This window comes from Oryctolagus cuniculus, chromosome 7 (genome assembly GCF_964237555.1).
Source record: "Oryctolagus cuniculus chromosome 7, mOryCun1.1, whole genome shotgun sequence".
NCBI classification, from domain to species: Eukaryota; Metazoa; Chordata; class Mammalia; order Lagomorpha; family Leporidae; genus Oryctolagus; species Oryctolagus cuniculus.
In genome coordinates this window covers 129,582,591-129,605,211 of record NC_091438.1, presented here as the reverse complement: position 1 = coordinate 129,605,211, position 22,621 = coordinate 129,582,591, and the positions used below count along the sequence as shown (strand labels likewise).

The window sequence follows — 22,621 nt, the reverse complement described above, 5'->3', positions numbered from 1 at the left end:
AGCCTACGGGATAACCATGTGTCACTCAGAATTGCGATCTGCTGTCCCAGGGCACCAACGAGCCTGAACTTTCCCCTCTCCCAGGCCAGGTGCTTTCCAGTCTGGAGGGCCCCCCCATTGGAGGCCGAGTTCCCCTGAGGGACCTGAGCGTCACTCTGGACGTCTTCGTGCTGACCTTGCCCCTGGAAGTGGAGCTCCCCCCAGCCTCAGACCCTCAGCATCACCGGTGTGGCAGCAAGTTTGGTGGGGGATCTGGGGCCTTGTTGGGTTAGGGGGACCATTTAGGAATCTGAGGCACTTGAGGACTAAGGAGACTTTGAAGAGCCCAAGAGAGGAGTGAGGAGGAGGTCCTGGGAGGATGATGGTTCCTGACCTTTGACTTTGGCTCCACCCTGTTCAGGTCAACATCTGAGAGCAGTGCTTCATTCCCACGATCCCCAGGGCAGCCATCCTCTTTAAGGTCAGACGATGGCCTGGGCCCCCCACTGCCACCCCCAGAGGAAGAGAGGTATTTCCTTCTTTCCCTCGGAGCTCCTAGCGTCTCAGACTTTCAGTTTCTGGGAACAATATCTGAATCTTTCCTCCACCCAGGCACCTGGGACTATCCAGTTTGGCCACACCCCACAGACTGGCTATTGAAACCACCATGAGTGAGGTGAGAACCTCCCCTTCCAGCCTGAGTGCCAGCCCCTGGCCTTTCCACCAGATGAGTAGGATTCTGGGATTGGAGTGAGGTGTCCCTCAAGTAGATCAGGCAAAGTGTCTTCTGCTGTCTCCTGGTCAGTGAGCAAGGGAAGTGCCCTTAGCCACTTCCCGGTTGTTCTCTGGCCACAGATTCGCTGGCTGTTGGAAGATGAGATGGTGGGGGCACTCCGAAGAGGAGGCATCCCCCGGAGTCCTGCTCTGCACCGTGCAGCTGCCCACATCCACAGCTCTCCTGGGCGCTCCACCTGTCTTCGCCAAACTCTGCCACTGAGTTTTGTCTTCGGGCCTGAGCGTTCCCTCACACAGTTCAAGGAGGTGAGCTGCCCTCAGAACACCTCTGGGTCACCTCGGGGTCCATCCTTCCCTGGATGACAGGTGCAGACCCAGAAGGCCCTCTTAATTAGAGTTCACACCATCGTCCCCTACCCCAACCCCTCATTGTCCTTACCTCACACCTGGCAGCCCAACTTAGTGGAAGGAAACCCAGCGTGCAAACTTGTCCCTGGGCCTGCCCTTGGCAAGGCACTGACCCTTTTCCCCTCAGCAACAGGAATGCTAGTGGGTGGTTGGAAGTGTCTGATGAGGGAAGGATAAGGCACCACCTCAGGGGAGGGCTGCTCCTGCCTCAACCATGACTTTGGCTCCTGCTCCCCAGGAGTTCCGCCGCCTCCACCTCCCTGGCCATGTTCTCCTTGAGGACCCTGACAGTGGCTTCTTCTTTGTGGCAGCTGGCCAGCAGCCAGGTGGGTCCCATGGGGAGCCCCCTTCAGCAACTTGGGCTTGGCACAGCCATGAGGACAGAGCTGAAGGTGTCGAAGGAGAGGTGAGTCTGACCTGGGAATGGAGCTGGGTGGGGGTGTGGGGCTTTGCCTTGGTCCTGACTTCCTGCTTCTCAGGCCCTGACAGCCAGCCCCCAGGCCCCTGGCTCCCCAGACGATCCTGAGGGCACACCCCTCATGAGCCTGCCCAGCCTGCCACAGGGAGGTAAGGGAAGGCCCAGGGAGCCGTCTGGGGGCCAGGGCCTCATAGATCCCTGCTTCCGTTTTCTGGAGGGACGCCTTGGGCAGGATTGAGAGAAGTTCCAGGCATTTCCCTTTTCTACCCAGGAAGTCACCCTGAGCCCAGCCGGGGGCTAAGCCTCATGTCCAGTCAGGGCAGTGTGGACTCGGACCACCTGGGTAAGCTTGGGCAAGGGCTGGAGCACTTTCAGATGATGGCAACGGGCTGAGGGCTGCAGAGGGACAAAGCAGGGCAGGGGGCATCAGAAAGGACTCATCTAAAAGGGATTGTCAAGCCTAGTATGCTCAGAGGCTCAGATGAGCCAGACCCAGCCAAGGTTGAGGACGAACTTGGGCACATTTGTCACAGGTTATGATGGTGGCAGCAGCGGCTCTGATAGTGAGGGCCCCAATGAGCCCCTCGGTGAGAAGGCCCCCTTCCCACTACGGACTCCCCTGGGACCAGCCCCTCCACAGTCTTCACTCTCAGGCCTCCCTGGCCCCTGCCTGCCTGACTTCTGGCTCATCGTACGCGTCCTGCAGGACCGGGTGGATGTTTATGCACATGCACGGTGGGTAGAAGCCAGGGCCTGTAGCCTGGCACTGCCGTTAACCTCTCTTCCCTGCTGCCTCCCACACCTCTCTCTAGTAATGTCACAAGAGCACGTGGTAGGGCTCTGACTTGTATTCCAAGATCACTTCCCACATCTTAGGGCGAAGCACAGGACTTAGCTTTCTTACTGGAGTTGAAATGCTGGTGGACATTTAGGCTTCTACTTGAGCATTAAGAATGTGGACAGTGGCCAGCGCTGTGGCTCAATAAGCTAATCCTCTGCCTGCGGCGCCAGCACACCGGGTTCTAGTCTCTCTGCTGTGACCCGGGAGTGCAGTGGAGGATGGCCCAAGTGCTTGGGCCCTGCACCCGCATGGGAGACCAGGAGAAGCACCTGGCTCCTGGCTTTGATCAGCACGGTGCACAGGCTGCAGCGTGCTGGCCATAGAGGCCACTGGGGGGTGAACCAACAGAAAAAGGAAGACCTTTCTCTCTGTCTCTCTCTCACTGTCCACTCTGCCTGTCAAAAAAAAAAAAAAAGAATATGGACAGTGCAGAGCAGCTTTATAGGTGGCTGTCTGAAAATCAGGAGTGACAGCTGGTGTGTGACAAGTGCCTACTGTGCGCGTTTGATGTGTCTCACACGGGTAGGCCCCTGCAGTCTGTGGAGCAGTCCTGCAAGGTGACATCCTCACAACAAGGGTGAGGAAACTCAGGCTCGGGGTGAAGACTAGCCCAGGGTCACAGCAAATAGCCGAGCAAGGATGCACTCGTAGGCATCAGGTTAAATGCTGCTCTGATCTCAGGGAAGGAAAGGCCACCATCTGTGACAAGGAAGATCAGAAAATTAAGAAGAGCCTCTGCGTGATGAAGCCTCAGTGTGGTGTCACATGGCAGCTGGCAAAGCAAGCGCAGGACCTAGCTTCCAGAAACACGCCTGAAGAATTCCCTTCATCCCGCTTCCCATCAGGCTAACTTTCCTTTGTCCACCCCTACTTCTGTTTTATGGCTTTTCTTGGCCCCTGCCCTGTGACCTCCCCTACGATCCATGACGCTTACAGCTCCCTCCTCACTGCACTGCTGTGCCAAAGCCATCTTTCCTTCCTAGGAGCCTGATTCGGGAAGATGGGGGCCTGGGTGCTGAGTGTCGCCACCTGCAGCAGCTCCTGGTGAGGCGAGTCGGGGAGATCTGCAGGGAGGTCAACCAGGTAAGGGGCAGCCGGAGACAAGACTATCCAGGTCCGAAGACCCAGGCCAGACGAGGAGGGAGTTTCTAGGAACTTGACTTTTAGAGGCTGCTGTTTCATCTCAGACCCAACAGTAGCTATGGGCACCTTCCCCGGTTTCTGGGATGCTGTGCTCCCTCAGCTGCTGACCAACTCACAGCTCCCCACAGCCCAGCCCCAGTCACAGTGGGTTACTCTCACAGCCTCCCAGAGATACGGCTCGTACTGCCCTGTGCCAGCATGAGGGACCTGATAGCCAGCTAGCCAGGGGACCCTTCACCTGTAGAGCTTATGTGGGCTGGTGCAGGTAGACGTCGGACGACTAAGTCACACTAACTATTTCATTACAACTGGGGAGAAGGCTACAGAGGGACAGCAGAGACTGCTGTGACAGCATTGACAGGGATCCGACCAGCTGAGGTTTCAAGGAAGCCATCTTGCAGGAATGAGGCTCAGGCCTGAATGGTGGTGAACAGATTCTGGCACAGAGGAGAGACGAGTATTCCTCTCTGAGTCCCTTCTTAGAGCCCTGCACTTCGTGACTCAAGGGCCCCACCCATGTGACCTCGGTGATCACTGGTGCTCTTTCTGACCTCTGACGCCCCAGTGTTAGTGGGCATTCTCTCTGACCTCCACCACGACCACACGAGGCAGTCCTTCAGGCCCCAACACCTCACTCCTCCCCGCAGAGACTGCTTCTTCAGGACCTTCATGATAGCCACGTGTGCAACTCCCTGCTGGTGGCTGAGAGCGAAGAGGACCTGTGGCGCAGCGAGACCCCCTTCCACTCCCGCCAGCGAGTGCTGCTGCCCAGCGACGGTGAGAGCCCACCCAGCAGCCTCCCTCTCGAGGTGCTGCCACCACTGCCATTGCCCTTGCTTTTATCCAGTGCTCTGGGGAGAAGCTCAGGCCAGAGTCCCTGTGACCTGGTCACCAGCGCCAAGTCAAGGAGAGCGAGGAGGGTAGCACAGAAGGGGCTCGCTGGATGTGGCAGCTGCCAGCTGGTCAGCGCCTTTGCTGCAGGTAGTTTCAGTGGAGGGAGAGGAGCGGAAGCCAGGTGCAGCCGAAGAGTGAAAGGATGGTAGGCAGGTGGGGCAGAGGACACCGCTCCTTTCAGTTGCTTGGCTGTGAAGGGAGAGGGAAAAGAGAAGTGGCAGTAAATGAGGGAGGTGGAGTAAGGGGCAGGGGAGGAAGTTAAAAATAAGGTAGAGACTGGAGTGTATTCATTTCCAGAGGGAAAGAGCCAGCAGAGAGGGAGAGGCTGGAAAACACGGGAGAAAAGACAGGCCACGACCCGTCAGCCCAAGGCACGCCTTTGCCTTGATACCCAAAATTACCAGCCTCCCCTGGCTGGGCAGTGAAGGCAAGTGGGCCAGAGGTGACAAGCTGAGGGCTGGTAGAATTGGCCTTCTGATTGGCTGTCCATCCAGTAGGCGGACACAGGACCCCTGTGGGAGTTGTGTTCATGACAAGGAAACATGATGGTCCACTCAAATGGTGACGACACATCGGCCCTTCTTCTCCCCTCTCACACTCCAGTGACTCCTCTCTCCAGTTTGGGAAAAGCCAAATCACATCATTCCTTTGTATGTCTCCCATCTGTTTTAAAAGTAAAATCAGAGTACTCTGTATTTTTTTAAATCTCAGCAAGTCTGTACACAACAGCTTCTAACATCTGCCAGGAGAGTGCCTGTCTCTGCACATCCTGGGAGTCTGTGAAAGCTCAATCCCTGTAATTAGCGGGCTGCCGTGGTTTCAAAGGCATCTTCTGCAGATCAAGGATGAGCTGGGAGAGCCCAGCACTTTCACTTCAAGGTGACCTCCAGCAGCCGTGAAACGGAAGACTAGTCAGGGCCCAGACATGGCCCTTCCTTATTTGTCGCTCCGTGTTTTATCCCTGAAACCCTTAGCAACCAGCATTGCAGAATCTGCAGACTCCTGTGTATCCCGTATGCTGCTGGCACCTGACAGCAGCTTCTCCGAGACTGAACTGCTGCTTCAGCCTACTGGAAGGCTCCTCGGCAGCCTGGAACCTGAAAAGGGTTGAACAAGGCAGTACTGTGGCTGTGGGCCCTTGGGCAAGGCTCCTTGGGCTGCCGGCCTGTGCTCCCCAGCACAGCACAGTCTGCCCTGTCTGCTGATGGTGTGCCTGAGCAGCCATGCCCTTTGGTTTGTTTTAATGAGGTTACTGTTGCAACTCCCTAGGAAGCCAGGCGTTAGTGCCCCTGACCTGCGTTATGACAGGGTCAGGCTCAGGGGCATCATCCTCAGGATGTCCCCATGCCTGCTCCTTCCACAGGTCCCCTGGAGGTAGCTCTGAAAGCCTTTGTTTTAGGAGCTTGCTCCTAACAGTGTGCCTGTGCCTGCCTCTGTCTTGTTGCCACAAATGGTTGTGCTTCCCCAGCAGAGTGAGGAGGAACGAGGACAAGGGCCAGTTCCCACGGGAGAAGTCCATGAGGCCAGAGGATGGCGAGTTCTGTCCTAATTGCTGCTCCTCCTTCCCCCAGATTACGCTGCCGATGAGAGCTGCGCACCCCGAGGGTACCTGGCAGCCACCATGCAGTTTGTCCCCGGCCATTTCTCCTGTGACGTTGTGTGGGGAACCGTGATCCGAGTCCATTCACGCCTCAAGATGGGGCCCAGCATGGGGGTCTCTCGGGGTATGTGTTTTGCACAGGAGCACAGGTTGGGGTGAGAGGGTGTATAGAAGGGAGTTTGCTGAGCCCATGTCATCCCCTAGCCATCCAGGCCTTGCGCTCTGTGCTCAATGCCTTCTCTGTGGTGAACCGGAAGAACATGTTTGTGTATCAGGAGCGAGCCACAAAGGCCGTGTACTACCTTCGGTAGGTAGGCTTTGGGGAGACAGGGTCAAGCTGAATTGAGGGTGACCTGGGACGAAGCACATCCAAAGACCTGACCGCTCTTTCCTAGGCTCCTGGAGACATCCTGCAGTGACCGGCCATGGGAAGGGGATGCCCTGCCCCCCTCCCTTGCTCTGTCCCGAAGCCAGGAGCCCATCTACTCTGAGGAAGCCTCGGCACGTATCACACACTCTCAATACCCCCACATGCCCCTTGTCTCCAGCTTCATGGAGCTGAGCCCTGACCACAGTTGTTCCTGTAGGGTCCCCGTTCTCCCCTGGATATGGCTTCTGGTCGCAGTCCAGATGCCACTCGTCCCGTGGGCCAAGTGGACAGACATATCCAGCTGCTGGTACATGGTGTCGGGCAGGCAGGTAAGGGGTGAGAGAGGAACCAGGTGACTTTCCAGAATCCTCCAGGATTTTTGGAGCCTCCTGCTCCTGTGCCCTGGGACACCGGCTCCAGTTCCCGCAAGTGGGAGCTGGGTGGAAAGTGAGGTTTAGGAGGAGGACTTGCATCAGACTGCGGCAGTGCAGCTCGAGGGGGAGGAGCTGGCCTGACCCTGTGGGTAGCGAGTAGTTCCCCCTAAGAGCAGGGGCAGATTTAGGGTGAAGGTGAAGCATTCAGTTTGGGAGAAGCTGAGCCTGAAATGTCCGATAGGCAGCTGGGTTCCCAGCAAATACTTAGGGCTCACTTAATGTAGCCAGGTCTTGGGCTAAGGCTGTTACATGACTTCTCTTTTAATCCTCAAGAAAAACCATGAGGTCGATGCTGTCATAATTCCCATTCTGTGGACAAGGGCACTGAGGCTTTGGGATGTAAAACTTGTCCAGTTTTGCAGGGAGTAGCCTAGCAGAACTGGATCCTGGTGCTGTTCCCTCCAGAGCTGGCACTCCTCACACTTCCCCCAGGGGATTGTTTGAGGCAGAGGTTCAAGGGCTGGTATGGGGTTGGCTGGATCCTCTGCAGTGACTCCGCCTTCTCACCATGGCTGTGTCAAGGTCCTGAGATCACAGATGAGCTGGTGCGGGTTCTGCGTCGGCGCCTGGATGAAGCCACACTGGATGTCATCACGGTCATGCTAGTCCGCAACTGCAAGCTGACGCCGGCTGACGTGGAGGTCAGCTCCTGCCCAGGCTCTGCCGTGGTGTCCAGCCTGTCTCAGCTGGACTCTGCCCCCAGCTCTGACCCTCTCTTCTCTCTCTGCAGTTCATCCAGCCTCCCGGAAGTCTCCCTTCAGAGGTGCTGCATCTGGCCCTACCGGCCACCTGCAGGCCTTGGATTCCTGCACTGTCCTGGTACTTGCGGCAGAACCTGCTCATGTTCCTGCACTCTCCCAAGTACACAGACAGCAACAGCCGGAACCACTTCCAAGTGAGAATGCCCCACCTCTCTCCACGTGCAGGTGCCCCATGACCTCGGGCCCATGCACACCCTTACTGTGGACCTGTGTTCTGCAGATCCCTCCACATGTGCCATTGCCCATGGACTTGTAGACACTCAACCCCTATTGCCTACCTGTGCTGCCACATGTACCTGTCCCCTGTGTACCGTGGCTGCCCATCCCCTAAGGATTTTTCCCTTTGCTTGGTCTCAATGCTGTGTGGCTATTCTCTCCGTAGCACCCACTCCCACCACAGGGTGGCCTTCCTGACCTGGATATCTACCTGTATAACAAGCCTGGTGGACAGGGCACTGGGGGCAAAGGTATAGTGAGGGCTGTGGGCTTGCAGCACTGTTAGATGTGGGAGGGCCTTTGCTCACCTTTGGACTGAGAGGGTCTTTCCCAGCCTTGCTGAGGGGACTCTTGGGAGGGGGAAGGGTCTGCAAGCTCCAGACTTGATCCTTTCTATGGAATCTACCTAGGAGTCGCCTGCATCACACTAGCCTTTGTGGATGAAGGAGGCGCTCCCATCTCACTGGTATCCTGGCCTCCCTCTTCTCCGGGGCCCCCAGACCCCCTGCGAGAGGAGGAATTTGAGCAACTGACCCAGGTCATTCGCTGTCCAGTCATGCTGGACAGTTCTTCAGGTGGGGAGCTTGGTCAGAAGACGGGGGGTTCAGTTAATGCTGTGGAGAGGAAGGGTGGTGAGTACGGGGACTCTAGAGCACCCTCAGGTGACCCCCATTCTTTCCTGCAGCTCAGAGTGGGGCCCCGAGGCTTCGATTGGATGTGTGGGAAAAGGGGAACATTAGCATCGTGCAGCTGGAGGAGAAGCTCCGAGGAGCAGCGCGCCAGGCCCTGGCTGATACCGTCATGGAGCTGCGGCTGCTTCCAGCCTCGCTGTGCATCGAGGACACACCCCCAGGTTTGCAGATCCAGAGCGCATCCCAGATCCAGGCGGGAGAGGTGGCGGGGGAGGGAGCAAAAGGGGTTTGGGGAAAGCCTCACAGAGGCCCCATCAAAAAAGCATATGCACAGTTGCCCAATACCGTGTGTGTATCAGGGTGATACACACGCAGAAATGTAGCTCATTGGTCACCCCCCAGGGACAGGTATATATCGCTCAGTTGCATGTACCATTGTCACTGACAGCACAGTAGGTGGCAAGTGGCTCTCATGCCAGTCTTGGGGCTGAGTTATCCAGAATGATCAGTGAGGGAGTCCGTGATGTCTGGCGTCCACAGGAAGTCTCAGGAGCGGATCGTCGGAAACCAAGAGTGCTGTAGGCCGCACTAGCACCTTTCCCCCTGCCGCTGTCCCTGGGGAGCCTGTGACTCCACCCAGCAAAACAGGCCGGCGCAGCTTCTGGGATATGCTGGTAATGAGAGGAGGGGTGAAGTCAGTGTCTGCCCTCTTGCCCGTCTCCCAGCTCCTCCTGCCCTGCCTGCCCTCCAGGCCTCTTCTGTTGGCCTGGCCTCAGATCTTTTCTATAAGCCTTCCCTGTCCTTTGGGTGGAGTTGGCAGGACCTGGCAAGTTCTCAGCTCACTGAGTGCCTTCACTTCTGCCATTTTTCTCTTTGGCTGCAAGATAAGTGCAGCTTCTGCTGTGGAGGAAGACGAGGTTCAGGAAAGTTAAGTCCTGTCCACGGCTGCCCAGTTGGCCTCTGGAAAGCCAGGGCCTGATCCCAGGCCTCCACATCCTCCAGGCTCATTACTGTTGCGTGACACCACTGTCCTCCCCTTTCCTCTTCCCGATAGCCCTTCCTCATTCACTGCATTGCCCCCAGAGTAAAACAGAAGGTGGGGACTTGGGTTCCCCCAAAACAACTGATGACATTATCCTGGATCGGCCGGAAGACAATCGTGGTCGGAGGCGTCATAAGACTGAGAGTGTTCGGACGCCTGGTGGAACTGAGCGGGCACCAGGCCCAGATTCTGGAGCTCAGAGACAGAGGTGTGTGGTGGTGGCGGTGTTGCTGGGTCACCGGAGGGTATGGGTATGCAGTCGCAGACAAGCATTTGGTTCGTATGGATGTCTGTGAGGTTCTTAACCCCTGCTCTATCATTAGACGCCGGACAACACAGCTGGAAGAAGGTGAGGTGGGGACGCTGCACCCTGTGTTTGCGCGTGTCACTCAGCGCTGGATGGAGTTTATGGTTCATATCGGTGAGACCCCAGCCCCCTCTCCCATCCCTGGACTCCCTGGCCTGGGCTCCATCCTGCAGCCCCACAGTGACTTCTCTGCCCTGCAGGTTGCACCTCCGTGTCCAGAAGCTCCACCCACATGGTATCCCGCTTCCTCCTCCCATCCATCCTGTCTGAATTCACCACCCTGGTGACCTCAATGGCTGGAGACACCAGTGTCCGTGTCTTTGAGCAGCAGTTGTGAGTTTGAGATCTCCTGGGATTAAAGGGAACTTTTCCACACTTCCTAAAAGCTGAGCCCACAGGAGGCCTAACCCATGGAGGCTGAGCTAGGAGAGGTATAAGCCAGGCCCAGGGCACGGGGCTGCATGTGGTCTCTTTTCTTTCCACCCCTCCCTCCAACAGGGGTTCTGAGCCAGAGGTCTTCAGTCCTCGTTCCCCTGGGCAGCTGGGCCCAGCCCCCCGTCCAGCAGCTGAGAGGCACCTGCTGCTTCTGGGAAGGAACTTTGCACAGTGGAGGCGGCCCACCCAGCAGGGTGAGGACATGGTCTGGAGAAGGGGGTCAGAGTGACTGGTGGCCTCTGACCCTGCAGGGGCATAGGACCGAGGAGCTCTGCCCCTAGATCCTCACAGTGCCCCTCCCCACCCTGTAGCTGCCAAAGCCGTGCAGCGTTTTGAGCCAGGAGGTGACGGGAGCTCCGGGAGGAGTGCTCCTCGGCAGAGGCTCTTGCTGCTGGAGGTCATGGACAAGAAGGTAAATGTGGGGATAGGGACTGGGTGGTAGGAGGGGTTCTGTGGTCACACTAACCCTGACCTCTGACCTCCAGCTGCAGCTGCTGACCTACAATTGGGCTCCAGACCTAGGGGCGGCCTTGGGCCGAGCACTGGTTCGCCTCGTGCAGTGGCAGAATGCACGGGCCCATCTCATCTTCTGCCTGCTCAGCCAGAAGCTCGGGCTCTTCCATCATTATGGCCAATTGGACTTCCCAGTGCGCGATGAAAAGGTGCCCACCTTCTAGCTCCCTCCTCTAGATGCGCCTGCTGAGGGGCCAAAGAGGCACCAGCTCAGAAGCTGGAGAAGGGACAGACTGAGGGCAGAGGTGGTGGGGAGGGAGAGTGAGAGAAGAAGCCACAGCAGGGGAGAGGGTTGAGGTCAAGGCTGTGAGCTGCTGGGATGCTCCATCCCTCAGGAGCCGAACCCATTCCTGCTGCCGGCCATGGAGGTGGAGGCCCTCATCCGCAGCGCGAGCCCCCCGCTGAGCCGGGGGCAGGGCCGGCTGAGCGGGTCCTCTCGTGGTGGGGGTCCCCTTCCCCTGGACACATTCCCCTTCGACGAAGCCCTGAGGGATATCACAGCTGCTCGTCCCAGCTCCGCACTCGGTCCTGTGCCCAGACCTCCCGATCCTATCACCTACCATGGGCAGCAGTTCCTGGAGATCAAGATGATAGAGCGCAGAGGTGAGGGCCCTGGGCCCAGCACTGGGCACGGGAGGTCTGTGGCCTCAGAGTGGGAAAGAGGTGCCAGCTCCTGAGGCTACCACTAATGCCCCCAACCCGCAGAGCTGGAGCGCCAGATGAAGATGGAGAACCTGTTTGTAACATGGCAGCAGCGCTCTGCCCCCGCCAGCATGCCCATCAGTGTGAGTGACACCAAGACATGACCCCAGTCTGCATCCTCCACGGGCCTCCTGTGACCCTTCCCTGGCCACTGCTACAGTGCTCACTGCCCCATCTCCCCAGGCCGGGGAGCTGGAGACCCTGAAGCAGTCATCCCGCCTGGTGCACTACTGTGCGACAGCCCTGCTCTTTGACCCGGCTGCCTGGCTGCATGGGCCCCCGGAGACCTCGGGGCCCCTTGAGGGGCAGGTGAGAGTCAAGCTCAGCTTTCTCCTGTGAGGTCATCGTTCCTTCACCCCCGGCAGGGTGGTCAACAGCGGGTCAAACCCCCTTTAATCTCCCACAGCGACGCCATCGGCCCGAGTTGGGGTCTGGGAGCCGGGAGGCCCCCAGCAGCTGCGAGTGCTTGGATGCGCCTCCACCGGGAGCCCGGGAGGAGCCTTGGCTGAAGGAGCTGAGCCTGGCCTTCCTGCAGCAGTACGTGCAGTACCTGCAGAGCACGGGCTTCGCGCTGGTGCCGCTGCGGCCCCCATCGCCTGCCCGCAGGTGAGCCCCCTCCCGTGCCCTGGGGAGGAGCTGCCCCTCGCCACCAGTCCCCTGCTTTAGGAGCCTCTCTCAGTCCTCAGTGTGGTCTCTGTCCAGTCAGTGATGTCCTTCTCGCCAGCCTGAATTCCTTTTTAAAATACGACAACTGTGTTTTAAAAGTCTCTGGAACAAAAATTCAAGTCAGGCCTGCCTTCCTTACCAGTCTTTAGTGATCACCCATTACTACTTCCAGTCTCGTTTGATTCCCTTGAGAGTTTAATGGGCTGTTTCTTCTGCCAGAGGCTTTGACCCCAGCAGTTCTGTAGCTCCCCGGGGAACAGGTGGGTCCTCCTCAGCCTTCCAGGTTGATCCTTGCTGGGCTGGTGGCGCCTTCCCTGCTGCTCGTCTGTGAGGACCAGCCAGCCTTCCCCAGTCATGAGAGCAAAGCACCTTCACACACTTGGATCTTTCTAATGGAATCTCAGACATGCCTCAAGGCCTCCTGCCTTTGCCTCGCCCTCACGAGTCGGGGAGCCTTCCTGAGGGGCACTGTCCTCGCCTCGCCTGGCAGCAGTAGCTGCAGGAGCCCTGCCCTGCTCTCTGTGCCTGCACTCTGGGCCCTGCCGTGCCCCTACTCACCATGGACCTGGCCAAGCTGCTCCCCTCCACGGGCCTATTTCCTGTCCTGCAAAATGATTCCATGTAAAGTGGACTCGGGCTGACAGCTGCAAGGCTTCACCTCCAGCCTACTCATCCTCGTTTCCCCCTTCCCCTTCTGCAGTACCAGCCGGCTGCGGGCCATGGCTGTCCTTGGAACAGAGGGCCGAGGCTCCTTCTCCTGCCCGAAAACCAAGACTGAGGGGAGCCCCAAGGTAACTCACTGTCATGTAACAAAGCCAACAGCACCCAGACTCCAGTGCCACTGGTCCTGAAACATTTCCCGGTGGCCCTGCATGATGTACTGAGGTCACTGCACTGTTAAAGTCAAGGACCCAGGAGCCTTCCACCCTGCTGGTTCGAGGCTGGCGAGTCCCCAGCCCTTGCCCTCTTTCTCCTGTCTTCAGAGTTCTGGATCTTCCGTCACCACCTACCACCTGCAGCGGGCACTGCCCGGGGGCATCATCCTCATGGAGCTGACTTTCCAGGTGAGCTGGGGAGCACTGGGGGGCAGCGCCAGGCCTCCCTGTATCTTGCCCTCCTGACCTCATCTTCTTCCTCCCTCCAGGGCTGTTACTTCTGTGTCAAACAGTTTGCCTTGGAATGTTCCCGGATCCCAATGGGGCAGGCTGTCAACTCTCAGGTATGTGGCAAGAACAGGAATATGGGGCGACCCAGGCTCAGGCACGGTCAGTACGGCCCCAGTGTGCTGTGAGTAGGCCGGCCCAGTGACTGATCTGGTGCCATGTCCTGACTAGGCCAGTTGTCATTCTGGTACCATGACTAGACCCACTGGCCATCTGACCCTGGAGTCCAAGTCCATCCAACTGTTGCACCGAGGCAAAAGGTTGTCCAGCTTAGTGGCTGGTCTGGCTTGGTCCTGCTGGCACTGTGGTCATCCGTAACAGACAGCTGGACAGCGGGGACACTGGAGCACAAGGGATAGCCCGTGTTTAGGTGGATGCCCCCGGCCCAGTCGGGAGTTGAGGCGTCCTGGTGTTGTCAGCACAGTCACTGACACCTAGAGTAAGGACTAGGGCTCTCTCCCACACAGCATACCCCAGTTCTGCCCAGGGTGGGGCCTCTGTACCCCAGGAGGGCCAGGGCCAGAATGAGTCAGGGCCCTGAAGCTCTTGCTATACTTGTGTTAGTGCAGCTCCTACATGTTGCCAGGAGCAGCACACGAGGGCCTGTGCCTTCTCCTCGTTTCTGAGAGATCAGGATCTGTTTGGATCCAGTACAGACAAGACAGACACCTCTCCATTGTCTAGAGCCCTCAGGTCTGGACAGTTCCTCTCCAGCCCATAGATGCCTTTGACTTGAGTATGGATACCTGGTCACAAGAAACCCCAGGGTAAGAGGACCCCATAAAAGCATGGTGACGTTGTATGTAGGAATTGACCTGGGCCAGCGTGCTCAAAAGGGAGCACGGGTGAGCAGGTCCTCTCACACCTGCCTGTAGCATTAGAGGGAAGACCCCACCCCATTATGCTCCTCAGCTTCCTTCTGGTTTCCCTGCCCCGATCTCCGGCTGACCCAGCACCCACTTGACCGCTAAGCACACTCGGGTTTCTAGATGGCCTCATTATTACTGCTGTTTCAAGTGACTGGTGTGTGAGCGTGGACTCAGCAAAGAGGAGCATTTCAGTCCCACTGCACAAATAAGGACACTCAGTTCACAGAGGCTACGTGAGTGGGGCCAAGACACACAGCTAGTCCATGACGGTTTTGGGGACTCATCCTGACTGATTCCCGTTTAGCACATCCCCTCTAACTTTATGAAGACCTTCACATTTTCTCCAGGGTGCAGGAGGACATCAAGACAGAACCTCTCGCCTTCCCTGTTAACACCTAAGCCTGATGCCCCCAGCAGCGGGCCATGCAGTCTGCCACTCCAGCAGCCCTCACCCAGCTGTTAACACACTTTTTTTTTTTTTTAAGATTTATTTATTTATTTGAGAGGCAGAGTTACAGACAGAGAGAGGGAGAGACAGAGAGAAAGGTCTTCCATCTGTTGGTTCACTCCCAAAATGGCCACAATAGATGGAGCTGAGCTGCTCTGAAACCAGGAGGTTCCCCCAGGTCTCCCACGTGGGTGCAGGGGCTGAAGCACTTGGGCCATCCTCCACTGCTTTCCTAGGCACGTCAGCAGGGAGCTGGATTGAAAGTGGAGCAGCTGGGACTCGAACTAGCACCCATATGGGATGCTGGCGCTGCAGGTGGAGGCTTAACCTACTACGTCACAGCGCCGGCCCCTGTTAACACACTTTGAGTAAAGGTGATCTCCATCAGAAGCTCCTGCCCCATGCCCGGCCCAGCGCTGGCAGGCATGTTCAGATGAAGCTTTCAGAACGATGGGAAGATGAGGCTGGCGAGGAGGGAAGGAGCAGGAAGAGCTTTGCAGCAACTGTGCGCCCCCTGCCCTCCAGACCACCGCCTGATCTTCCCCAGCACCATTTTCTGAGGCATCCTCTGTGCAACTGACTCACTTCGTCTGATGCGTCTCATCGCCCACAACTAGACTGTGCTCCTGGAGGGGAGGGGCTTGTTTCTGTTCCCCAAGGGACCCCCGGCATCTACAACAATAGCTGGTAGGGACACGGCAGATACGCAGCAAATACCTGCTGCGTCAGTGGGTCCGTGCCACACTCTAGTGGAACCCGAGACCCAGCCGAAGGCCCAGTCTCAGAACAGTTAGAGCACAGTGGGAAAGATGCAGATGTGAGGAGGGGAGCATCCCCCACCCATTGTGCTGGCACAGAGAACTCTGCTGGGGAGCAGCAAGGGGCATGAGGCTCCCCTGGGAGGAGGGAAGTGTGTGCGGGGCCACCTGTGCCACACACCCTCACATCGTCCCCTGCTGCCACCTCCCCAGCTGTCCATGCTGTTCACAGAGGAGTGCGACAAGGTGAGGGACCTGATGCATGTCCACTCGTTCAGCTACGACTTCCACCTGCGCCTCGTGCACCAGCACGTGCTGGGCGCCCACCTGGTGCTGCGACACGGCTACCACCTCACCACCTTCCTGCGGCACTTCCTGGCCCACCACCCTGATGGACCCCACTTTGGCCGCAATCACATTTACCAAGGTTCGTGCCAAGGGCAGGCCAGAAGAGGAATAGGCCACCAGGTGTCTCCCCCCGCCAGGGGGAGTGGTCCCCTACTGTTAGTCACCTCGTCGCATTCATACCATGTTGCCATGCTCTGTCCTGCGTCTGAGGTTCTTCACTGTCAGTTTCATGTCACAGTTTGGACTTTGTAGTATGTGGACCCTGCCTCTATTCTGAGCCACTTTCATCCCACCTCAGTGTCCCCAGGAAAACAAGGCATTGGCTACTCCCATCCCAGGCTCAGTGTCTGCTGTCTCCTGTAACTTCCCCTCAGGAACACTGGAGCTGCCCACACCACTGATCGCCGCCCACCAGCTATACAACTACGTGGCTGACCACGCCAGCTCTTACCACATGAAGCCACTGCGCATGGCCCGGCCAGGGGGCCCAGAGCATAACGAATATGCCCTGGTGTCGGCATGGCACAGGTGAGGCTGCCGGGGCTGAGGCTGGGCGGTGCTTGCAGTAGGGAGGGAGACGCACGTCTTCTGGGGCAGAACAGGGCTGAGGTTGACATCCCGCCCACCGTGTAGCTCTGGCTCCTACCTGGACTCCGAGGGACTTCGCCACCAGGACGACTTCGACGTGTCTCTGCTCGTCTGTCACTGTGCCGCACCCTTTGAGGAGCAAGGAGAGGCCGAGCGGCATGTCCTGCGGTCAGCAGATCCCCGCCTGCGATACCCCCACTGCCCCACCTGCCCCCAGCTCTTGCCCTGATCACTGCTCTCGCCCCTCTCCCCACCCAGGCTGCAGTTCTTCGTGGTGCTCACCAGCCAACGAGAGCTCTTCCCAAGACTCACTGCTGACATGCGCCGGTTTCGGAAGCCCCCCAGGCTGCCCCCCGAGCCTGAGGCTCCAGGGAGCTCAGCTGGCAGCCCCGGGGAGGCCTCAGGGCTTACTCTAGCCTCTGGAGCAGCCCCTTTGTTCCCACCACTGGCCGCAGAGGTGGGTATGGCACGAGCACGGCTGTCACAGCTGGTCCGGCTGGCTGGAGGCCACTGCCGTCGGGACACCCTCTGGAAGCGCCTCTTTTTGCTGGAGCCTCCGGGGCCTGATCGGCTGCGGCTGGGAGGTCGCCTTGCCCTGGCAGAGCTGGAGGAGCTCCTGGAAGCAGTCCATGCCAAGTCCATTGGTGACATTGACCCCCAGCTGGTAAGACCTGGGGCCTCCACACAGGGCTGGGGTGGGTGCCAGCATTCCACAAGCAGCCAGCATGGAGGGCACAGGAGTCTCCATGGGGACTGCGACAGCATTCAGGCCTGTGCACCCTCTCCCAGGACTGCTTCCTGTCCATGACGGTCTCCTGGTACCAGAGCCTGATCAAGGTTCTCTTAAGCCGCTTCCCTCAGAGCTGTCGCCATTTCCAGAGTCCAGACTTGGGAACTCAGTACCTGGTAAGTCCCCCTGAGCACCTCTGAAAGGGGGAAACAGGAATCCTCAAGTGAGGTGACAGGTGTCCCCTCAAGGAGCCCCAGGCTGACCACAGGGAGGCCTACATGGAACAGGATAAAACCCTCGGAGCACTGAGCATCGAGCTGCAGTAGGTGATTTGTTGGGAATTACCCAAGAACTCTGTCCACAAAGGCTCACCAACAGCCTGAACCCTGGCGTCAGATTCCGGGGCCAAGCTCAGGACTGACAGCCCTCGGAGCACACAGAACCTAGCACCTGGGCTCAGAAGTGGAGGACCGGAAAGCATGTGTTGGGCCTTAAAGCCGATATTCAGAGTGTGTGGTCCACAGACCAGCAGCATCAGCGTCCCTCTCGGGTCCCACTCCACGTACAGACTCAGGATCTGCATCTTGGCAGCATCGCTGGGGATGTGTCCCACGTTCTAGACAGGAGTGACGGTGGTGGACAGGCATGTGGGGAGGTGCACCCAGCGAGCGCTGGGGCCAGGAGAGCAGGTGGAGAAGCCTTCCAATGCGGAAGCAGTCGGGGCCTGCGAGGGGTCCTGCAACATGGGCCCGTTCACTTCCAGATATACAAAGAGCCCTGTAGTGAAGCTGCAGCCAGTCAGGTGAGGCTCAGCAGTGCAGGTGGCAGGGGCAGGTGGGGGTGCTCCTTGGGTGGCGAGAACACTGAGCAGCAGTGGGTCGGGGGCAACGGCGCCAAGTACAGCAGGGTCAGGTTGAGAGCCCACGAGGCTCCTCACCGTCTAGAAGAGATGAAGCTCAGGGGAGAGAACCAGCCGGGAGCGGAGCATGAACTGGTGGGGGGGTGGGGGGGGGTGGCGCTGGGGAAGAGAAGTCGCCACGGGACCGATCACGTAGCTGTGCATTAGGGAGCAGGTGGACGGAGGGGGACTGGCCCACAGGAGGCCAGAGTGCTGAGAGCCAGGAGCAGGCAGGTGACAAGGTTGGGTTGTGCCCAGGGTGGCAAGCCCTCCTTCCTTGGTTGGCTACAGTGTGCCAGGCTTTGCACAGCATCTCTGGCCCGAGTGCTGCTCTCGTCCTGAGGAGATGCAGACAGGCTGGCAAGCCAGGGAGGGTGCAGGTAGAGGTCCACGTTGGCAACATGAGCCTGAGTGACAGGCGTGCAGGTGAGGGCAGGTCTCCACAGGTGCCCCACAGGAGGCTGTGGCCCCTGCCCCTGCCCCTGCCGTGGGGCGGCCTCACCCCAGCCCCCTGTGTGCTTCACTGCAGGTTGTGCTGAACCAGAAGTTCACTGACTGTTTTGTGCTAGTGTTTCTGGACTCGCACCTGGGAAAGACGGTGAGAAGAGGGGGTTCAGCCAGTGGGAGGCCGTACCCTAAGTGCTCCACCTGGGAGCTTGCTGAGGTTGGGGTACCCACTCTTCCCCAGCCCTGCTCCCTGTCCCCACCCACAGCCTCCTCTGACCAGCACACCCGCTGTTTCCCACAGTCTCTGACAGTGGTCTTCCGAGAGCCCTTCCCCGTCCAGTCCCAGGACAGCGAGAGCCCCCCTGCCCAGCTGGTCTCCACCTACCACCACCTGGAGTCCGTCATCAACACAGCCTGTTTCACCCTGTGGACCCGCCTCCTGTGAGGCAGCGCTGAGTCACCACTGGAATCCTACAACTGGGCAATGCCCCCGAGGCAGGACTGACCAGGTCTTCTGGCCCATGGCAGGAGAAGCTGAGTGTCCCTGAAGGCTCAGGGCTGCCTGCCCTAAACGTGCACAGCCGCTGCCCAGCCGCAGACTCCAGAGGGTCAGGCCAGCTGCCTGAGGTGCCCATCACCGCTGGGCCCTTCCAGAAGAGGACTCCTCCTTCCTGCTCCCTGGTGGCGTCCGGGAGTTGGTTCTTCACAGGAGGTGGTGAGCACTCAGCAGAGCTCCCCTTCCTAAATCCTGCTGCCCAGTCTTGACCACTGTGGGCCACCTGCCCACCTTGGGCGTCACTTCTCGACCTGGACATTTAGCCTTCTTGGTTCCAACCCCAGCTCTGCCTTTGAAGCACCCAGGACCACCACCGAGCCCCTCTGCTCTTGGACCCGTGGTTTCTCATCTGTAAAGGACATGGGCTCCAGCACTCTCCCAGCCGCTCAGAGCCCTGGCACCGACTGGAGGAGTCAGTGTGAGCTGTCTCACGTCCCCTCAGTGGACGGGGACACAAGAGAAACGGAAGTGTTAGACACTATGTGTCCTCCCCCCAGACCCATAACAGACACATGAAAATGGTCAGCAGGCGTCTTTAATTCAGACTTGGGATTCTCAGTCCCTGGCCCTGAGAGGCATCTGGGTGGTGTCAGGGCCTCACTGGTCAGCCTGTGGGCGGCCCCGCCTGTCCCAGTAGGAACGGAGCCAACTCAGACCCTCCACGGTGTCTCCTGCGGGAGGGAGTGGGAGTGGCATTTCTACCCAGGGAGAGGGAAACTGGCCCATGCACTGCCTGTCCCGCCAGGGCTCTGAGCATGCCCAGATCCCCTCTCTGCCCCTCACCTTGGGGCCGATACTCGCAGCCCACAAAGCCTTGGTAGCCTTGGTCTTCCAGCAGCTGGAATAGGTAGGGGAAGTTCAGCTCTCCGGGGCTGCTGGGCTCCCCTCGACCTGGGACCTGGGCCACCTGCACATGGCCTGGGGACAGATGTGGGCAGATGTGGGGCCAGGCTCCCACCAAGGCCTGAGGGACAGAAGGGGAAGCTGAAAGGTGGGCACAGGACTTCGCACTGGGAAGCGGACCCTCACCCACAATGGGCAGGAACTCGCGGATGTTTCCCGTCAGGTTCCCGTCCATGATCTGCCAGTGGAACACGTCCTGGAGACCGGAGCACTGGTCAGGCCCTGCTCTTCCGCATCTGGGGACGTGGGCCCTCAGCACTCCCCGTCATCCACTCACCATTTGGAGCTGCAGATTGGGTCTTCCGACTTTCTGCAAGATGGCTGCCGCTGGGGGAGAAGCCGAGCCCGGGGCTATGAGACTCAGAGAGCACAGGGACTAAAAGGGACAGAGCGGGCCAGGGGTCCTACCCTGCTGGGGCGTGTCCAGGAAGTATCGGGGGTCCGTGACGCGGGTGTTGATGGGCTCCAGCAGTCCCACGAGGTTCTCCTGGCACCGTGTCAGATGCCGTGAGCACAGCTGCTCCCCAAGGCTGCCCCTGCCAGCCTCTCGCTGGCCAGCGCCTGCCTTTGCCTCGTGTGCTCTCCCCACTGTACACCCGCTCCAGTACACACGCAGTATGTCTACATGTGTCTCCACTCGTCTCACCTGGGCCAGAACCCCAGCCGCATGCCTCAGGTTCTCCAGAAACACCGTCTCCATCTCCTCCCGGACTGCTGCCCGATCAGCCCCCTGCGGTACTCGGCCAGCCATCAGGTGAACCCTGGGGGCAGATGGGACCAGAAGCCTTCCCTCCCTCGGCTCCCCACACAGCGCTGCCAGGACAGCTCTGGGTATGCTGGCTCACCCATCTCCGTGAGCATGCAGTCCGGCCCAGAGCCCCGAGACACTCCTGTGTCGGCCTGAGGCCCAGGCCTTTCCCAGACATCTTCCCGGCAACCCCTGGAAGTCTATCCTTTCTCACCCCCTCTGCTTTCAACCTCCCATCCCCAGGTCCTCCCAAGCAGGCTTGGGTCTCATCTTTAAAAGCCATCCTGACCTCGCCCTTCTTGGCTGCTTGCCTGCTTCCTCTCCTTCCCCTCATGCCCCAGTAGTGCCCCTGTGTCACCAGGATACCTCTGCTCAGCCTGTGTGACCTCTGTAGGAGGTGACATTGGTGGGCCCAGCCCCTTTACGCCTTCTACCTCTCTCCCCATCGCCACCTGTCTTTTTCAGCCACAGGCATCTGGCAGCAGAAGCTCCAGGCTCTCCCAACCCCAGACCAATCCCCAGCCTCACGGCTTCCCCAGCCTCACTGCTTCCTCTTGCCTCTCTGACCTGCCACTCAGGCCAAGGGCCCTCTTTCCCCGAGCAGCTTTCTCTGGTCCCAGACAAGCTCAGGTGCCTGCCTTGCTCCCACAGCTTCCTGTGGGCCCTGGACATGTTGCTATCTCCCCGGACTGACTGAGCCGCACCCCGGCATAGGATGACACAAAAGTGGTGAACGGGACAGCACACGACAGATAAAATACAGAAGGACCGCGTCTGGAGGGGGTGAGGGCCGGGGCGCTCTGACGTGGGCGCTGTCAAGCCCCACCCCGCCCCTCCAGCTCCCGACCTCGACCCGAGGCAGGGTCAGGTCACCAAGGGGGAGGGGCGGGGGCAGGGTACCTAGGACAGCCCAGGGCCTTGGCGTACAGCACGGCCTGCTCCAGCCCCTCTCGGAAGGCCACCTGTCTTCCGGGAACGGCCCCCAGCCCCATCTCCCCCTTCTCTTGGTCTCCTGCGGAGAGAAAGCGGCTCGGTGCTAGCTCGGGCACCCGCGCGGCCCGCGCGCCCTGCCGGGCCCCGCAGCGCACCCGGGGGCGTGTTGATCAGAACCAGCCGCAGCCCGGCATCCTTGGCCGCGCGCGCCAGCGCCTCGGGGTCCTCTGCGTACGGCCAGGCCACCTCGGCCGCCTCGAAGCCGGAGCGGGCGGCGGCCTGGAGCCGCGCAGGAAGGCCGGGCAGCTCGGGGAACAGCCAGGACAGGTTAGCGGAGAAGCGCAGCGGAGCCATGGTGCGAGCATGGGCCGGCCAGAGTCCGCGCGCCGACCGGAAGGCGGAAGCCGGCGGGCCGCGCACGGAGGTAGCCGAAGCCTGGCGCCGCCAGAAAGGCGCTGGGGTGGGGGCAGGGAGGGGCGCGGCGAGCGAGAGGGGCGGGGCCCGTGGGGAGACAGACAGCCGGGCGCCCCAGGGACCAGTTGCCGTGGCTGAACGTGTATAATGTCCCCATTATAAAAATGAGATCTGTGCCACCAAACAAAGAACTTTTATACCGTCCCTTACCGCACAGCTAACCCGTTAGCTTTCCCATACGGATTAAAAAGTACATGTGCAATTTTTTTCTTAGAAAATTCTGATCATCCTGTATGTGCAGCTTTGTTGCCTTTTTTTTTCTTGTAATGTTATTTTATGACCTTGTTCCCGTGTTCTTTAGTATTCTTTAAAAAAGCCATCACTGTAGGCAGCTCGTAATTATCACAGTAGACGGGCACTCTGTGTGTGTGTGTGTGTGTGTGTGTGTGTACACGTGCGCGCGCGCGCGCGCGCTCTAGAAGAACACGTCCATGCACCTCTTGGTCCCCTTCTTTGTCTTAGTTTCCTCTTCTGGAGATGTCCATCACAGTGTCTGCCTGTCCACAGCCTTTGACATTTATGTGGACACCTGGGCCTGCCGCTGGCCACCTCACTAAGCAACTGTGGGCAGGCCCCCTGAGCCTGAGCACATTGGACCACTGGAGGACATCTGGTCCCAGGGCAGCCAACCCAGAGACTGCCAGGAGAGTCTTGCTTGCCTT

The 22,621-nt window shown here is 59.0% G+C and overlaps 2 protein-coding genes across 9 annotated transcripts in view; one reads left to right on the top strand and one right to left on the bottom strand.

Annotated features, from left to right (window-relative positions):
• SZT2 (SZT2 subunit of KICSTOR complex) overlaps positions 1–19,426 on the top strand; it is a 50,189-nt gene extending 30,763 nt beyond the window's left edge. For 4 of the 8 annotated variants that reach the window (XM_051856595.2, XM_051856593.2, XM_070078621.1 and 1 more), the window contains 40 exons: positions 85–226; positions 401–508; positions 592–655; positions 835–1,020; positions 1,361–1,528; positions 1,602–1,689; positions 1,812–1,883; positions 2,074–2,275; positions 3,365–3,464; positions 4,172–4,301; positions 5,990–6,142; positions 6,223–6,325; positions 6,414–6,519; positions 6,606–6,717; positions 7,345–7,463; positions 7,553–7,717; positions 7,966–8,050; positions 8,210–8,374; positions 8,485–8,652; positions 8,972–9,105; positions 9,515–9,681; positions 9,797–9,894; positions 9,981–10,113; positions 10,279–10,409; positions 10,527–10,627; positions 10,701–10,877; positions 11,064–11,331; positions 11,434–11,513; positions 11,614–11,739; positions 11,837–12,036; positions 12,797–12,887; positions 13,080–13,160; positions 13,241–13,315; positions 15,548–15,761; positions 16,057–16,210; positions 16,316–16,438; positions 16,529–16,934; positions 17,060–17,176; positions 18,428–18,496; positions 18,647–19,426. In XM_051856595.2, coding sequence (XP_051712555.2) covers positions 85–226; positions 401–508; positions 592–655; positions 835–1,020; positions 1,361–1,528; positions 1,602–1,689; positions 1,812–1,883; positions 2,074–2,275; positions 3,365–3,464; positions 4,172–4,301; positions 5,990–6,142; positions 6,223–6,325; positions 6,414–6,519; positions 6,606–6,717; positions 7,345–7,463; positions 7,553–7,717; positions 7,966–8,050; positions 8,210–8,374; positions 8,485–8,652; positions 8,972–9,105; positions 9,515–9,681; positions 9,797–9,894; positions 9,981–10,113; positions 10,279–10,409; positions 10,527–10,627; positions 10,701–10,877; positions 11,064–11,331; positions 11,434–11,513; positions 11,614–11,739; positions 11,837–12,036; positions 12,797–12,887; positions 13,080–13,160; positions 13,241–13,315; positions 15,548–15,761; positions 16,057–16,210; positions 16,316–16,438; positions 16,529–16,934; positions 17,060–17,176; positions 18,428–18,496; positions 18,647–18,790 — 5,525 coding nt within the window. In that variant the 3' untranslated portion in view covers positions 18,791–19,426. Of the gene's footprint in view, positions 1–84; positions 227–400; positions 509–591; positions 656–834; positions 1,021–1,360; positions 1,529–1,601; positions 1,690–1,811; positions 1,884–2,073; positions 2,276–3,364; positions 3,465–4,171; positions 4,302–5,989; positions 6,143–6,222; positions 6,326–6,413; positions 6,520–6,605; positions 6,718–7,344; positions 7,464–7,552; positions 7,718–7,965; positions 8,051–8,209; positions 8,375–8,484; positions 8,653–8,971; positions 9,106–9,514; positions 9,682–9,796; positions 9,895–9,980; positions 10,114–10,278; positions 10,410–10,526; positions 10,628–10,700; positions 10,878–11,063; positions 11,332–11,433; positions 11,514–11,613; positions 11,740–11,836; positions 12,037–12,796; positions 12,888–13,079; positions 13,161–13,240; positions 13,316–13,943; positions 14,027–15,547; positions 15,762–16,056; positions 16,211–16,315; positions 16,439–16,528; positions 16,935–17,059; positions 17,177–18,427; positions 18,497–18,646 lie in introns of those variants that run through there. The other 4 variants (XR_011390751.1, XM_008265405.4, XM_051856596.2 and 1 more) reach the window with 4 other exon arrangements.
• Positions 19,421–22,238, bottom strand: HYI (hydroxypyruvate isomerase (putative)). Its single transcript, XM_008265409.4, has 8 exons — positions 21,641–22,238; positions 21,453–21,564; positions 20,451–20,565; positions 20,213–20,291; positions 20,082–20,131; positions 19,931–20,000; positions 19,685–19,819; positions 19,421–19,572 (listed from the first exon to the last, which is right to left on the bottom strand). The coding sequence occupies exons 1-8, from the start codon at positions 21,837–21,839 to the stop codon at positions 19,499–19,501; spliced, it is 834 nt and encodes a 277-aa protein (XP_008263631.4). The 5' UTR covers positions 21,840–22,238; the 3' UTR covers positions 19,421–19,498.
• Positions 22,239–22,621: the final 383 nt, after the last annotated feature.